At 47.5% G+C, this 18,022-nt stretch overlaps 1 protein-coding gene across 2 annotated transcripts in view; it reads right to left on the reverse strand.

The window, feature by feature from the left end:
* The window catches only part of LOC311128013 (protein MTSS 2-like), a 64,809-nt gene that overhangs the window by 36,109 nt on the left and 10,678 nt on the right, over positions 1–18,022 (reverse strand). For both annotated transcript variants that reach the window (XM_084159943.1, XM_084159942.1), the window contains exons 2-3: positions 16,193–16,254; positions 15,900–15,973 (exon numbers count right to left, since the gene is read on the reverse strand). In XM_084159943.1, the coding sequence (XP_084016069.1) occupies positions 15,900–15,973; positions 16,193–16,254 (136 nt within the window). The remainder of the gene's footprint in view (positions 1–15,899; positions 15,974–16,192; positions 16,255–18,022) is intronic.

Genomic DNA, 18,022 nt, shown 5'->3' on the forward strand with positions numbered 1-18,022 from the left:
CATGTCAGCCTGACGGAACCGCCCCCTTTCGAACAGAGTGAATAAAAGCTGGGTTACGAATTAACATATCAGACCAGAAAACGTGAAAGCGGCAGCTACACGTTTAAAATGGTTGGAACTTTGAATCTCAACACGAGGTGGAGATAATAAACTCCGCTCCCGGACGTTCACTGGTACGGCTGATTAGCTGTCCTAAGTAAAGTATCTTCGAAAGTGAATTTAAGTAGGACCATCTGCTACTGTGCTCAAACCATCGTATTACGCTACTCTCATCACCCCACTGGGAACCATCGATATGGCTGGCTAGCCTATCTTCAAAGAAGCAACTTCCAGAGCAACGGGAAGGGAAATCAATTCTGTAGTTCTGTTCAGGACTACATGACAAGTCATTGGAGACCGGACAACTACGAAGAAGGACATTGTGAACCATTTTGGACAAGAAGAGCCTTACAAGCGTGCCGCGAGAAGGCCCAACTCCCTTTCCAGGGCGGCCCGGTTCACCGAGAGATCCACGGCGAACTAAGACATTTCAAGTAAATACATTCATGATTTCTTACTCAAAGTGGGCAGCGGTTCGTGTGCCAAGTATGTAATTACTGAAGGTGAGTCATTTCTGAATGTATCAAGGTTAAGTGTCTCTGTCCCTCTCTTTCTTCCTCTCCATCTCTTCTCTTTAACAAGCCATGTTGTTGTCATTCCGCTAGGGACCTGTTTTCTCCAGTCAATAACCGGTGCAGAGTGTGTATGTGTTCCAATTTAATTAGCTAGTAAATAAATCTTTAAGCCAATTTGTGTAGTATTGAATCATAAGTAAGACTTGGGTTTTTGCAGATGCAAGGAGGTTACGACATTCAGAATGATGATATGATACGAGGTTATGATTCATAAGTTGACTGTTTATAGATGTGATATGTAAAGACCTTTTAGAGTTTAATTTGGGAGATGGTAACTCTTTAAAGAACCGCTCTCGTGGTGCCCCAGATCCTAATGAGTTAATTGTTACATGACTAATTTAAATTGGGTAACAATTAAACATAGTTAGTTAATTAGAGATAACAGTCTTCAGATAAATGTTAAAGTCACGTCACGACAGTCAGTTTTACAGGGAGGGGCTCACAGTGAATTATCAAAACGATCAAAAACTGGACTATCGTACACATAAGCAAAACACATAAACAAAGCTATGCTGTATCATCAACTGCACAGCTAATAATTGCTAGTATCCTGGATAGTTTCTTCATCCTGTGTCCTCTGCGTATGTCTTTGCAGGCCTGTGACCTCGTGACCGTTGGTGTCACCCCAGGCATCCAGCATGCGTCATATCACACTGTGGCCGAGGCACTGGGGAATTGTGGTAAGATGAGGGGAGAGAGAACGGACGTTTGGGTTAGGGACTCCAGCACGCTTCCTGTCAGACATGGACAAGGAGCAGAGAGAGGCTGTCCCTGGCAGAGCAGAGATAGATGAAATAGATGAGAGAGAATTAACTAGAAAATAGTAGACTGAAGAACTGTAAGTCAAACAGGACCAGATCCCAGCTGACTCCCCTCAGAGAAAGAGAGAGAGAGAGAGAGAGAGAGAGAAAGAGAGAGAGAGAGAGAGGGGGGGGGGGGGGGGGGGGCGCTTTAGTAACAGTTCTCACCAGAACATCCAGCAGCCAGAGAGACAGGCCCGAAAACATCTTCCCAAACAAGCAGAACAGAACCCTTAGCTCTGCCCCCTCACAGCTCCCCTGTGATAGGTCAGGGGGCCAGGCAGCGTCCCTGAGAACAGACCTGCTTAAAGCAGCCCCTGGCTGGCTGCCCTCCAGAGTCTTTCTACAGGCTGTGGGAAACAGCTTAGCACTCCAGACCAGTCTAATAATTTCATCGGGCCTGAAAAACAGCAGCTCCCTCTGACCTTTCGTGTTCTGTGTTTAAAGCGCTGCGGGACAATGGCAACACACCAGGAGTGAGAAAAGAGGGACTTTCTGGGCCTCCTCATCCCCCTGGAGGAGGAATCTGTATCGCCTTCCAACTCCTCCACATCTCCACTTCAGGAGCTCCCTGACTCCACTGAAGCCCTGATGGTGTGAGAGGGGCTACCAACACCCACCCTCTCCCTGACTCACTCCCCTCCACAGCTAAGTTAAAATCTCTCTCCCAAACAACCAGCACATATCAAACAGTCCCCTGTAAGAGCAAAGCCCCCACACTGTGAGTCTGCTTCGCTCACTTTCCACACAGACCAGAGAGGACAGACTGAACTAGAGCATGAAGGGTAGGTAGAATTAGCCCTCTGCAATGATGACTACGGACTGGTATGTAGAGCTTAGAAAGGACAAGAGAGACAAGAGAACAAGACAAACCTACTGCTATATTTGGTTAATCAGTAAGAACAAAAAACACAGTGACAAAATCCATCACAGTGCATACAAAAAAGAGCAAATGCGTATTATGACAAATGGTGTGTGACAAATGGAAACAAAGGTTCACAGAAAGACGTGAGAGACAGAGTATACCCAGCCACTACATCTGCATCATAAAATACAGCCACGGTTGCTATGTCAACACACCCAGAGGAATAGCTACATAGATGTGAGCCCACACTAAGGTCTTTAAAATGAGCAGGAGGGAGGAAGGGGGAAGGGAGGGAGAGAGTAAACCGGAGAGAGTGGTGGATAAGAAAGGGAAACAGAGGGGAAGAACGATAGGGTGGAAATAGCCGGAATGGAGACCAAGATGATGTAGTGTTGGTTGACATAAAGAAGAAGAGGGAGGAGAGAAAAACAGCCAGCCATTTGGGAGATCAAGCAGCTATAAATATTGTCCTTAGGGTTACAAAGAAGAGAGAGGGATGGAGGCAGAGCTATAGAAGGAGATACTGTGTAAAAGGTGGTACCCCTGTCTAAACACTTATGCTATCTTTCATACTGTACATATACCCACCAAAATACAGCCCCCCTACAGAAACCGTTTCCTCTCTCTGTGGCCACCTAAGAGAACCCCCTGATGCCATAAACGTATATGTCTAGCATGGGGCATCGCTCAGACTGTTTATAGTGTATTCAGACGTTTATGGACAGTGCTCTGTGCTGGTGTGGTCTGGTCCCCCTTCCCTTTCCCAGAGGCCTCAGGGACTGGCTGGGCTAAAGGACGACTGGCATAACTGGCCTTCATCTCTAAATCTCCCTTTATGGGTAGAGAGGAGCGCTTCCGAACCAACTCCCAGCCTCAGTGTGTAAAACATGGAGTAGAGAAAAATGAGAGGTTTTTCGTCGAGGGAACAGGAAGGAAGGAGTGGGGAAGAAAGACAGAGAGGGAGAAAGGAGCGGAAGGCAGACGGACAGACGGTTGGATGGACAGACAGACAGACAGACAGACAGACAGACAGACAGACAGACAGACAGACAGACAGACAGACAGACAGACAGACAGACAGACAGACAGACAGACAGACAGACAGACAGACAGACAGACAGACAGACAGACAGACAGACAGACAGACAGACAGACAGACAGACAGACAGACAGACAGACAGACAGACAGACAGACAGACAGAGAGAGTGCAGGCAGCCAGAGAGAGCAGGGTTAATGAAATGTGTGATGATAGCACCAGCTGAGCCAGCAGTAGTAGCAGCAGTAGGGAGATCACGCCTGATTGCTAACACTTAATACCCTGGATTACCCTGGTCCTGGCCTGTCTGATCCTTCACACAGACACACGCACGCATGCACACACACACGGATGCATGTACACACACACACACTCTACCCCCTACTACCACCCCCTGTACAGCCAGCCACCACCATAACCCACTATCCATACACTGTCCTCACCCCCACCCTACCCCCTACCTCCACCCCCTGTCCAGCCAGCCACCATAACCCACTATCCATACACTGTCCTCACCCCCACCCTACCCCCTACCTCCACCCCCTGTCCAGCCAGCCACCATAACCCACTATCCATACACTGTCCTCACCCCCACCCTACCCCTACCTCCACCCCCTGTCCAGCCAGCAACCATAACCCACTATCCATACACTGTCCTCACCCCCACCCTACCCCCTACCTCCACCCCCTGTCCAGCCAGCCACCATAACCCACTATCCATACACTGTCCTCACCCCCACCCTACCCCCTACCTCCACCCCCTGTCCAGCCAGCCACCATAACCCACTATCCATACACTGTCCTCACCCCCACCCTACCCCCTACCTCCACCCCCTGTCCAGCCAGCCACCATAACCCACTATCCATACACTGTCCTCACCCCCACCCTACCCCCTACCTCCACCCCCTGTCCAGCCAGCCACCATAACCCACATAGGCTGGGAAGCTGCCACTTGGCTGGGCTGGGCTGGAGCTGGGACACTGGGCCACAGCACCCTCAGGCATGACTGAACACTGAACACTTTATATTCCACTGATCAAGCTGATCTGGATGTTTGACAGATCAATAAGGCAATGTCCATGCCTCACAAACACAACAGATACAGTCTCTCTCTGCAATGACCACATGTGACCTCGTTGGCTTGATCCAAAACACAATTCAAGGTTATTTTTCTTAGAATTATGTTTATTGGCATTATTCAGCATTTGTTGACAGAAAAAACAATTAAAGGTTCTGGAGCCCCCCCAAAAAAGTGGTTGTCAATACATTTAAAGAGGTCAAGATTGATAATAAACATGGCCTTAGTATCTTTGTGGCCTTTGACCCCTTCAGCCCTGTATTAACTCTGGATCTGAGAGGAGCTAACATTGCCAACCATATAAAACCTGACTGGGTAACAACCTCCATCAACCAGGCCCAGCGGTGATCACAACTAATCATCCCCAGCCTAAAGGCTGCTCAACCTGGGTCACCGTGTCAGGGACAAGGGGCTGTGCTTTATAACACACACTGTCACATGGGGAGACAGCCAAAAACACAGCATCAAACAGACCCGAACACAAAGCCTGCTAGCAGCAAATCAACCTCGCTCTATCCCTCTCTAACTCTCCTCACACACAACAACTCTCCCTTTCTCTGTCTTCTCTCTCTCCCCCTTCTAAGTAGGCCATCTCCACCTTCCTGAGATTGCCTTTTGTTTTGGAGAGAGTGGTACAAAAACAACATTATTGTCTTTAATTAAGCCACAGTCACAATGGTCATCTATTTCCCTCCCTCTCTCCCCCTCTCCTCTCCTCCCTCTCTCTCCCTCCTCTGTGCCTTTGGCCACTCTGTGAGGACACTTCCTGGTGTCACAGTCCTCCTTTGTCCCTCAGGCGGCAAGCACAAGGCCAGCTCTATGTCTGTGGGAAGCAGAGAACACTGGGCCACCGCGCCATGGCCAAGTCTCCTCTTAATGAGAGAAGAGACTGCTGCTGGGAGAGAGAGCGGGAGAGGGAGAGGAGAGGGCGGGAGAGAAACAGAGAGCTGTTTGGGACACGCCACACGTCCTCCTCCCACATCTCCCCTCACCAGCCCCCAGGCTCAGCCCCAGTCTGCCTTTCTCTTTTTAGGCAATGGACAATCAGTAAAGGCACTAAACCAAAGCCAATGACTATAAGAGGGTGCTATAAGCAGGTTGTACACACTGAGGTTGGAGCCTTGGAGGTTACTATCCATAAACACCCAGTAATCAAGAACCCTGTATTCAGACAGACCATTCACAATCCGTATTCCATATTGCTTTAGAATTCCACATTTCACCATGGCTGACGTACCCTTTCTAAAATACTGTATGTCATCTCTCAAATTACTCCTCTCACTTGGCAACACAGCTATTTTCCTGCCATCACTCTCTTGCTCTGTTGCTTGGCAACTGGGCCTGCAATCCACCTCTTCTCTGGTTGGTTGATTGAAAGCAGAAAGAGAGAGCGAGAGGAGGAGAGAGAGAGCGAGAGCAAGAGAGAGAGAGAGAGGAGAGAGTAATCCACCAGATCTGTCACTTGGTAAAGGATTGGCCATGCATGTTTCAGTTGCCATTGCCAAGTCCTTGCCCCGCCTCCCCCCATCCGACAGAGATTCATGTATTATAACAAGCATGCTGGCCATATTGTGCTGTCAAAATCATTCAGCAAGATAGCATTAGATATAGAGGGAGGGAAACAGACAGTGAAGTAGATGAAAAGAGAGAGAGATGGGGAAAGAGACAGACAGAGAGATAGGGGGTGTGGTCAGAGAGAGAGATGGGGAAAGAGACAGACAGAGAGATAGGGGGTGTGGTCAGAGAGAGAGATGGGGAAAGAGACAGACAGAGAGATAGGGGGTGTGGTCAGAGAGAGAGATGGGGAAAGAGACAGACAGAGAGATAGGGGGTGTGGTCAGAGAGAGAGAGAGAGAGAGAGAGAGAGAGAGAGAGAGAGAGAGAGAGAGAGAGAGAGAGAGAGAGAGAGAGAGAGAGAGAGAGAGAGAGAGAGAGAGAGAGAGAGAGAGAGAGAGAGAGAGAGAGAGAGAGAGAGAGAGAGAGAGAGAGAGAGAGAGAGATCCCACCACTGCCACCACAATGCATGTTTGGCTTCCTTACTGTCTCTATTATGTTTCTATGAGGAGCATTGGAGGTTGTAATCACAACATCATATGCAGACTGTTCCTCCATGGAAAAAGACCACTAAAACACACACACTAATGCTGGGTGTACTTTCATAATCCTAACATCGCTGTGCCTCTCACATTAAATGACCATCTTTCCTGTCGTTTTTGTCTTGCCAACGTAGTGGTGAGCACACTAAACGATGTGGCACAGACGGGGTCACACACTACAAGACTCTTCACTTGGTTATGAGGATTCTCGATACCACCATGCTGTCTCGTGAAAACAACGATGTGATGATAATAATAATAATATGCCATTTAGCAGACATTTTTATCCAAAGCGACTTAAAGTCATGTGTGCATACATTTTTACGTATGGGTGGTCCCGGGGATCGAACCCACTACCCTGGCGTTACAAGCGCCATGCTCTACCAATTGAGCTACAGAGGTGATTAGATTGTTAACGTAGCTAGAATGAGCTGTGGCTCAAAGCAGCCTCATAATAGACGTTCACGGTTGCCATACAGAGTTGACATATCGAGCTAACATTTCAATTGAATAACATTGCTGTAACGATTTGACACTTTGGCTTTGGTTAAAGGCAAGTAGAAACGCATACTAGTAGTAGTCATCGCTCCTGCTGGAGAGTCTACACATTCTGGGTGATGCGAAAACATGTCATCATCTCACTGGCTTCTTCTCTGGCGAGCTCTCATTGGCTGTTGCTGATCACCGTTCTCAAAACATGTCGTTGCATCTCACACTACAAGAGCATTGCAGATTTTTTGCAGATAAAATCAATCATGTTTGAAAATATCAGGACGTCTAGGACTGCTCAAAGACGGGATCAGTAGCCCTCAGATTGCGTCTCTGACCCACTCACATTAAACGAGTGTCGGTGACGGCCGCGCGCCCCGAGGCAACGACATTGGGATTTTGTCTGGGACAGCTAAATCGTGGCCAAAATCGCGTGTATTGTACACCCATCTTAAAACACGCACACATTGTTCTCCCACACATTTAACACCCATCAGCACTTTCACGGCAGCTACATCATGCCTAACACAACCCAGGAACCACAGAGTCAATCAACCTATGGGGACAGGACAGTGGTCTTTCATTCTATTCCTGTGATTCTTGCCAATTCTTTTACAGCCCTCTGCCATTTCCAGAGGCTGGGGGCTATTAGCATATCTATGAACACAATATTTTCTATGAACCCTATTCTGTCATGTAATGCTAATCAGAAGTATACATTTGCCATGGAAACAGGACTACTCCAGGTAAAAGTGCTGACAGTATGGAGGGGCAGCTAGCCCCCCAGGCAAGGCAACGCCCACCCATGGCAGACAGACACAAAGCATTATGATGGGATTATGTGTTAGCTCAAGGACATGTCTAGTCTGATCCACGTGGACTCAAAGGTCATCATGAGGTCATCATGGCCTCTAAAGAATATCCACATCCTCTCCTCTCCTCTCCTCTCCTCTCCTCTCCTCTCCTCTCCTCTCCTCTCCTCTCCTCTCCTCTCCTCTCCTCTCCTCTCCTCTCCTCTCCTCTCCTCTCCTCTCCTCTCCTCTCCTCTCCTCTCCTCTCCCCTCCCCTCGTTAACATGGCACTCACTATCCTTTGATAAGTTGCTAATATAGTGAGAGAGAGTGCAAAGTATAGCTACAAAAAGAGTCAAATAAGGAGCTGAAAGAAATGTGTTTTTGCTTTGACAGCAGTACTACACAGTCTACTAATACACTACCAGTCTACGACAAAGGCTTATTTAGTCTGTATGAGAGAGCTGTCTCACCCACAGTGTACAATGTTGTTTCTTCTTTACCCAGGCGCTGTGACAATAAACCCTGGTGGGTCCGTGACAAGGTTGTGTTTAGTCTCTGTCTTAATTGTGTTGTGTTAAAAGGGGTGAGCTGCCCAGGGGGATGCCTCAGACCGCTGATCCCAGCATCAACTCCATCTCACAAGGGAGCAGCTGTTCCCTAGAGGGGGGTGCCATGAAGGAGCTGAGTCAGGACAACTGTGATCATGTCAGCGCGGGGGGGGGGGGGGGGGCAGTGGTATTAACTGGTCCTAGTGTAGCCCACATGAAGAACAAACACCCACCCAGCACTCCACTGGCTAATGAGGGAGTGTTGAAGGAACAGGCCACCAAGGCTCTAACATGGTCTAATAACATTCACACACTCCCTGCCATGCCCCGGTCAACACACACACAGGCTAACAACCTCCAGTGTACCCTCTTGACCTTGACTCCAGCCAACAGAATGTTCTGTTCTCTCTCTCTCTCGCTCCCCAGAAACAATTACACAACATCCTTCTCTGTCTTGATCTGAGCCAGCAGCAGCAGACAAATGTCTTCTCCCTTCAAATCAAATGACACAGACCTAGTCTGTGCCTGTTGTAATCATCCCTTTCTTTGCAAATTAATGTGTTCTTCATTTTCATGTCAGTCTAAGTGTATTCCAGTCATAAAGCTGCTATTGAAAGATATAATGGTGCCTAGCTACACTGGGAATCAGCTTTGGGCATTGAAATGTTAAGGGAGTAGAGATGTCTAACAGCTAAAGCAGTCATAAACACACCCTGTTCCTGTTTGATTTCTTACATTTTATGTGATATCTTTGACTACATGCTCATGAGTTGAGTGACTGTCCAATGTCAGCCTGCATTTAGATCTCAAACCATTATTAGTATGGGAGAGACAAATAATAACAAATAACATTCTTTATGTCACACACACAGGCACACACCATTTTGCTCCTCATTACCTCCATTAGGCTCCACACTGCCATTTGCTGAGCTGGCAGCCATGTTTTTTCTGCCTTCTAGAGGAAGCCATTTTGCACCCTAGTGTATGAATCAGATGTATGATGTTCATTATAGGCCTTCCTATTCAACTCATGCAAGCAGGCCGTAAAACACCAAGATGAAGTTGTGTACGAGCTCATCTTGCGGTGAGCACATCTCAGTGGACTCTTTATGACCAGGCTACTTTGCCAATTTGAAAGAAAGAAAGAAAGAAAGAAAGAAAGAAAGAAAGAAAGAAAGAAAGAAAGAAAGAAAGAAAGAAAGAAAGAAAGAAAGAAAGAAAGAAAGAAAGAAAGAAAGAAAGAAAGAAAGAAAGAAAGAAAGAAAGAAAGAAAGAAAGAAAGAAAGAAAGAAAGAAAGAAAGAGAGAGAGAGAGAGAGAGAGAGAGAGACGTGTACATAGAGAGCACAGAATATGAGCCAGAAAAGCTATTCTCATTTGTATTCTCTGAAATGAATTGGCTTTTTATCCAGACAGAAAAAGGCTATCAGCTCCGAAAAAGGCCATACACACTGGTTTGAATGTCAGTGGTGGCCATCGTTAATTCAGCCTTTCAGTGGTCTTGTCTCTCACCCTGGTACTTATTATAGCTCTCAATAAGTATCATTCCACAAGAGGGTTTGTCAAATGATATTTGTTTTGGGAAAAGAAAGAGAATATGCAGTCAAAATAATGAGTAATCCCTGTGTGGGTGAGAGAGAGAGAGAGAGAGAGAGAGAGAGAGAGAGAGAGAGAGAGAGAGAGAGAGAGAGAGAGAGAGAGAGAGTTGCCACAAGAAGAGGGCAACCAGTGAAGAACAAACACCATTGTAAATAGAACCTATATTTATGTTTATTTATTTTCCCTTTTGTACTTTAACTATTTGCACATCATTACAACACTGTATATAGACATAATATGACACTTTAAATGTCTTTATTCTTTTGGAACTTTTGTGAGTGTACTGTTTACTGTTAACCCAAAAAGGCCTGTGGTGTTGATGGTATCCTCAATGAAATGATAAAATATACAGACCAAAAATTCCAATTGGCTATACTTAAACTCTTTAACATCATCCTTAGCTCTGGCATCTTCCACAATATTTGGAACCAAGGACTGATCACCCCCAATCCACAAAAGTGGAGATAAATTTGACCCCAATAACTACCGTGGGATATGCGTCAACAGCAACCTTGGGAAAATCCTCTGCATTATCATTAACAGCAGACTAGTTCATTTCCACAATGAAAACAATGTACTGAGCAAATGTCAAATTGGCTTTTTACCAAATTACCATATGACAGACCACGTATTCACCCTGCACACCCTAATTGACAAACAAACCAACCAAAACAACGGCAAATTCTTCTCATACTTTGTTGATTTCAAAAAAGCTTTTGACTCAATTTGGCATGAGGGTCTGCCAAACAAATTGATGGAAAGTGGAGTTGGGGGAAAAACATGCGACTTTATGAAATCCATGTACACAAACAACAAGTGTGCGGTTAAAATTGGCAAAAAACACACACATTTCTTTCCACAGGGCCGTGGGTTGAGACAGGGATTTAAGTTTAAGCCCCACACTCTTCAACATATATATCAACGAATTGGTGAGGGCACTAGAACAGTCTGCAGCACCCGGCCTCACCCTACTAGAATCTGAAGTCAAATGTCTGCTGTTTGCTGATGATCTGGTGCTTCTGTCACCAACCAAGGAGGGCCTACAGCAGCACCTAGATCTTCTGCACAGATTCTGTCAGGCAGGAGAGGAGAAGCGGCGCCAACCCGGCCCGTCCTGTTCCTGCCCCTCGCACCAAGCCTGTGGTGCGCGTCGCCAGCCCGGCCCGGCCTGTTCCTGCCCCTCGCACCAAGCCTGTGGTGCGCGTCGCCTGCCCGGCCCGTTCCTGCCCCTCGCACCAAGCCTGTGGTGCGCGTCGCCAGCCCGGTCCGGCCTGTTCCTGCTCCCCGCACCAAGCCAGTGGTGCGCGTCGCCAGCCCGGTCCAGCCTGTTCCTGCTCCCCGCACCAAGCCAGTGGTGCGTGTCGTCAGCCCGGTCCGGCCCATTCCTGCTCCCCGCACCAAGCCTGTGGTGCGCGTTGTCAGTCCGGCACAGCCCGTGCCTGTTTCACCGGTGCCTGGTCAGGTACCGGTCAGCTGCTCCACACCGGAGCCTAAGCAATCCGCTCCACCGATGTCCAGTCCAGCTCCAGCCAGCGGGGCCAGACCAGACCAGGGGCGCTACGGGGGGTTAGTTAGAGGGTGGTGGTCACGCCGGATCCGCCTCCGAGGCGGAATGCCCACCCGGCCCCTCCCCTGTTGGGTTTAGTTGGCGCGGTCGCAGTCCGCGCTTTTGGGGGGGGGGGTACTGTCACGCCCTGGCTCTGGGGACTTTTATATGTTGAGCCAGGGTGTTAGTTTCTATGTGTTAGTTTCTGGGTGTTAGGTTCTATGTTTCGTTTTCTATGTTCTTGTTCTAGTTTATGTGTTTCTATGTTGGCCGGGGTGGTTCCCAATTAGAGACAGCTGTGGCTCGTTGTCTCTGATTGGGACCATACTTAGGCAGCCTGTTGTGCACTTGTCTTTTGTGGGATCTTGTTCCGTGTAGGTTTGTGTTTATGACCGAGGACTTCACGTTTCGTTTTGTTGTTTTGTTATTGTTAATAGTACTCAATAAAAGATGTACGCATTTCACGCTGCGCCTTGGTCCACTCATTACGACGATCGTGACACTAAGTAAGCTGGTCCTGGTGCTCAGTTCACAAACACAAACAGACCCCACAGAGCCCCAGGACAACAACACAATTAGACCCAACCAAATCATGAGAAAACAAAAAGGAATTACTTGACACATTGGAAAGAATTAACAAAAATACTGAGCAAACTAGAATGCTGTTTGGCCCTAAACAGAGAGTACACAGTGACAGAATATCTGACCACTGTGACTGTCCCAAACTTAAGGAAAGCTTTGACTATGTACAGACTATGTACAGACTCAGTGAGCATAGCCTTGCTATTGAGAAAGGCCGCCGTAGGCGGACCTGGCTCTCAAGAGAAGACAGGCTATGTGCACACTGCCCACAAAATGAGGTGGAAACTGAGCTGCACTTCCTAACCTCCTGCCAAATGTATGACAATTTTAGAGACTCATATTTCCCTCAGATTACAAAGATCCACCAAATTTTGATAAACTCCCTTATCTATTGGGTGAAATACCACAGTATGCCATCACAGCAGCAGAATTTGTGACCTGTTTGTGACCACAAGAAAAGGGCAACCAGTGAAGAACAAACACCATTGTAAATACAACCCATATTTATGTTTATTTATTTTCCCATTTGTACTTTAACTATTTGCACATTGTTACAACACTGTATATATACATAATATGACATTTGAAATGTCTTTATTCTTTTGGAACTTCTGAGTGTAATGTTTACTGTTAATATTTATTGTTTATTTCACTTTTGTTTACTATCTACTTCACTTGCTTTGGCAATGTTAACATACGGTTCCCATGCCAATAAAGCCCTTAAATTGAATTGAGAGAGAGTGAGAGAGAGAGAGAGAGAGAGAGAGAGGGGGGAAAGAAAAGTAACAGTAAATGTGTAAAGGGAAAGCAGCTGTGTGGAGGGAGATGAGTAGTATAGAGGCAGAGGACAGGTTATTAGAGACAGGAAGCATGTCTCCCCTCACCCTACCCCAAACCCCCAACCCCGGAACACAGCGGCCCCCCACAAGCAAGATGAAAGCCTGGTGTGTGTTTGTGTGTGTTTGCTTGTTTGCCGCAACCCCCCCCCCCCCCCCCCCCAATGTTTGCTCTGGGGAAAGTGTGAGGTAGTGAGTGAGGGCAGAAGGTCACATCTGAACACACACACACACACAAACTCCTCTCCGCAACTCTGCCCCTTGACACTGATCTTTTCCTTCACTCATAGCTCCCTCTCTCGCTCCATATCTCCGCTCTCTACTCTCAACATTCAGACATGCACCCTTCTGTCTCATTCCATATCTCCCTCCCTCTAGGTCCTGTCTGCGGTCCAGTCTAGCCTGTTTGATCCTGCAGTCTGTTAGTTGGCAGTCAGAGAAGAGGCCCACATATGGCACCTGACCAATGGGCAACCTCTGTTAGCCCCTGCTCGCTCCAGCACCATCTCCATACAACTCTACACAACACCTGTATGCGTTCCAGCTGGATCTGAGCAGTTCCACACACACACACACACAGGATTCTACAGAACATCTGGATGTGTTACAGCTGGACCTGTGGGGATCCAGATCTGGTTTAGCACAACATCTGCCTCTATGCCACCAGCTCAGCCAAGAGCATGGCTTTGGAGCAGGGAACTGGGCTCAGCAGCTCCACATGGACCCGAGGCTGGTGGCCTGTGTTCTGTGTTCTAGAACAGAGAACCACAGAACATCACCACTCCTTGAGAGAAGAGGCTGGTGTACTGTAGCACGAAACTAGAAGCAATTATTTCTGTGTTCTGTACTGTATGTCTGAGAACAGAGCATGGGAGAGAGAGAGCGTCTTCGCCCTGTGGGGCTGAGACAGAGAGACAGAGCCTGTTACTGTAATGGCTCTCTCTCTCTCACACACACACACAGAGACATTCACATTCTAAACGGCCAGAAGAGACAATTACTTAAGAGACACCATTGAACTGGCTTCATTCATTGGAAAGGTCTATTAGAATACATGAGGCAGTCAGAGGGGTAATTGTGCGATAGTATTGAGTCACTACATTTAGTATGATTACTCTATGTTGTAGTTACCACATATCTCCTCCATTACCGTGACAACATGCAGTTCTCATGCAGCATGTTGGAATGCACGGCAGATAAACATACTGTACAGATGTGCCTGTCTGCTGCTGCTGCACGTGTGTGTGTGTGTGTGTCTGTGTGCGTGTTGTGTGTGTATATGTGTCTGTGTGCATGTTGTGTGTGCATGTGTGTGTGTGTGTAGTCATGGATGAGCCATGTGGAGCCCACAGGTCTGTGACCTACATTTGATTGGGCAGCAGTGCCCCCACGGTCCCCACCACAAATCTCCAATAATCACAGCTAGCATCTGCTACAGTCACGACAACAACTGACCAGCCATGCAGACATGACCACAAAGGAATGACACACACACACACGTGCACTGGAGAGTTCTAAACTCTATACATTACTGCTGAATCCCCAAAGAGAAAGAGAGAGAGAAAAAAAAAGGACATTATCTTCCATCTCCTTCCTCTCCTGTCTCTGACATAATAGCTTGTTCCATCTCGTTGTGTCCTTAAAGAACTTCCTATCTATATCTCTCCTTTCCTACATCTCCTCTCCTATAGTGTATTTCCTTCCTCTGTCCCTGGCGGGGTGTGTCTGTGGGTGTGTCCTGCCCTAGGTGGACCCCTATGGTCTCTGGAGGATGTAGGATCATTAGGATGTGCCCCTCACTGCTTTTACAGGCCAGACAGGAAGCACCCAACCCTGTCAGCTCATTAAAAATGCCAAAGCCTGGTGGGGTCTCACACACACAAATGCACACGCTTGTATTATCACACACATGCACACACACACACACACACACACACACACACACACACACACACACACACACACACACACACACACACACACACACTGTACACACATACAGTACAAGAGCCACACCCAATAAGGCCCAGTATTCCATATCCCTAGAAAATGTAGCTTCATTATAAAGCCTACAGGCTGTATTGTCCCTCTGCTCTTGCCATAGAACAAGACTGAGTGTTCCCCCTAGTAAGGCTTCTGAAAGGAGCTCAGCACAGTCTCCTAACAATGCCCAGAGCCCCCAGCCAAAAATAACCCTGCTGCCCAGCCGCCTGCCACCTCTCCTCTCTCCTGAACTATAAACCAAGCCTTTGTTCTCCGCTCCTCACATTATCCTGTGGGATGATGCTCCACTCATCTCCATTCATCTCCATTCATCTCCATTCATCTCCATTCATCTCCATCTCTGCTCCCTAAACACAGGTAATTCAGGGATGAAAACTCTTCAAAGTTCATAGAGAATGTAACTTCAGGCACGGTATCAAACTCAACTTTTTAATCAGTAAACACATTTATTATAGCTGATAACATCAAGTGCCTGTTAATAAAATCTCATCCCTATCGGCAAGGAGTATCACTTAAGAGGATATGTTCCCCTAACTCATATCCAAGTATAACTGATGTTGTTCACTCACATAAAGGAACACATACACACAGGCACACACGCATACGCACACGCGCACAAACTCACGCACACAAACACACACACACACACACACACACGCACTTAATTATGTGGATTCTTTAACTAGATGCATGCATGACAATCTGTCCACACAAACACAGGAGGAGTGATCCCCTAATCACAAAATCTGTCTCTCTATCCTCCTCTGGCAAGGCTGCCCTCCAAAGATTAACCCAAATCAGCTGGGATACTCCCATCCAACTGCCCCCCCCCCCGCCCCCCTCTCACTCACAGACACATTCAAAACGTACACTACACTACACACACACACATATCAACTCCCGTGTCCTCAGAGCGAGCTCACTCACACACACATCTGGAAGCCCACGTACCTCTGGTGTTGGTGGCCATGTCCGCCACCTTCTGAAAGGCATCCAGGAAGGCCACTGCTGCCAGCACTGTGGTCCTGAGAGCAGAGCAGAGCGGGACAGAGCAGACAGGACAGACAGACACATGATTTGGCACCAGTTCACAACCACAGCCATTTCAACATAAACAAACATAGTCAGTAGATCTGGCGCCTCAGAGCAGACAGAGGGGGATTACATTGTTGTCAATGGCACTGGCTGGGATACTCATTGACGGGCACTGCTCTAGTCCACACAGGACAGTGGCTGGGGCTTACCTGAGCTGGGAGTGCAGTTTGGTGGCCTTGGCACTGAAGTCCTCCCACACGGGGTATGAACACTGGGAATAAATAAATAAAAGGGACACGTTAGAATCTATATTTTAGGACATTATGCAATGCAACTGGTGCATGGTCTGTACAAATATTTAACAGGTCTGACCTTTGAGTGTTTTCACTCACAACTCACATACAACACACGAGTCAACATTGTATGCTCTAGACCTGTGTTTGCGCACTATACTCTCAGAAAAAAAGGTGCTATCTAGAACCTAAAAGGGTTCTTCGGCTGTCCCCAAAGGAGAACCCTTTGAAAAACCCTTTTTGGTTCCAGGTAGAACCATTTCAGTTCCAGGTAGAACCCTTTTGAGTTCTGTGTAGAACCCTTCCACTGAGGGTTCTACATGGAACCCAAAAAAGTTCTACCTGGAACCAAAATGGGTTCTACCTAGAACCAAAAAGGGTTCTCCTATGGGGACAGCCGAAGAACCCCTTTGGAACTCTTTTTTCAAAGAGTGTAATATAAAATAAGCACTTCACGTGCAGCATTGCACCTCCCATGAGGAGCAGAATATTCAGGGTAAAATAATGTTATGGTAAACGGGCAGGAAGAAAAAAATGTCTGCTATGTTCCCTGGTCTGAGTCATCACTGTCTGTGATTGGGCAACACATCCTCTGTTTCCACCAGCCCCTGGCACCGGCAGACATCAAAAGAAGCAATGAATGGCAACGCAAATCCCAAAATGACTTTGTGAAGTTCTCTACTTTTCTTCCCTAGATAGGTGTAATTTCTCTTTGTTCAGACCCATTATCACACACAAATTATCCTCAAGGTAAAGAGCAGTACATGCAGTGGAGGATGCTGGGATGACGGCTCATAATAATGGCTGGAACGTAGTCAATGGAATGGCATCATGGAAACCATGTGTTTGATGTAATTGATACCATTCCACCAATTCCGCTCCAGCCATTTCCACGAAACTGTCCTCCCCAATTAAGCTGCCACCAACCTCCTGTGAGTACATGGTGTTATAGGTTGACTATAACATCTCTTCTACCTGCAGGGCAGAGTGTGTGTCGAGCTCTCCGTGCCTCTCTCTGCCTTTGTTATCAGACGCTAAGGCCTGGCTTTGAGAGCAGCAGATCAGACGGCTGTGTGTCCAAGCCTGAAATAAGCCTCACTCCACAGCACAGCTGGGGGCTGGAGATCTCCATGAGCAAGTACCCCCAAGTCCCCCGCCAGCTTCAAACCCCAGCCCCCAAACCCCTAGCATGCAGGGAGAGAGAGGGGAAGAGGGGATAAGAACCAGGGAGATAGTGGGAGGAAAAGACAAAAGAGAATTGCAGCGAGGGAGACAGGAAAGAGAGAGGATGAAGAGGAGCGTTTAAGGGACCCTACCGGAGCGGAGGACCAGTGATGTCACGGGGGCTACAGTGGGTGACAGTGGGCATCTCGCCCTTTGATCTGTCATCTCATTCCTGGTGTTTGATGTCAGTTAATTTGGTCTGAAATCAGAGCAGCATTTCCCTGCGGTCCCCGTCTGTGTTTGAAGTGCTCTAATCTTGCAATGTTGCAAGCCTGACATCTATCAGGAGAGGCCTTGTGGATGGGAGATAAGGAGAGGGCGACGCCTCCTCTCCATTACAACCACACAAGCCCATCCCTCATTACCATATTAGGGCATTTTAATCCAATTGAGGGGATCCTGGCGGTGCCCGACTGTGTAACAATTGTTTATTAGGTTCATTGTAGGCCTGGGGATATTTTATTTCCCATCCTCCTCTCTGAATCACTCACTCACTCCTAATCGACTTGCAACATGACCCAC

Source organism: Coregonus lavaretus (assembly GCF_964263955.1).
Source record: "Coregonus lavaretus genome assembly, chromosome: 4".
NCBI classification, from domain to species: Eukaryota; Metazoa; Chordata; class Actinopteri; order Salmoniformes; family Salmonidae; genus Coregonus; species Coregonus lavaretus.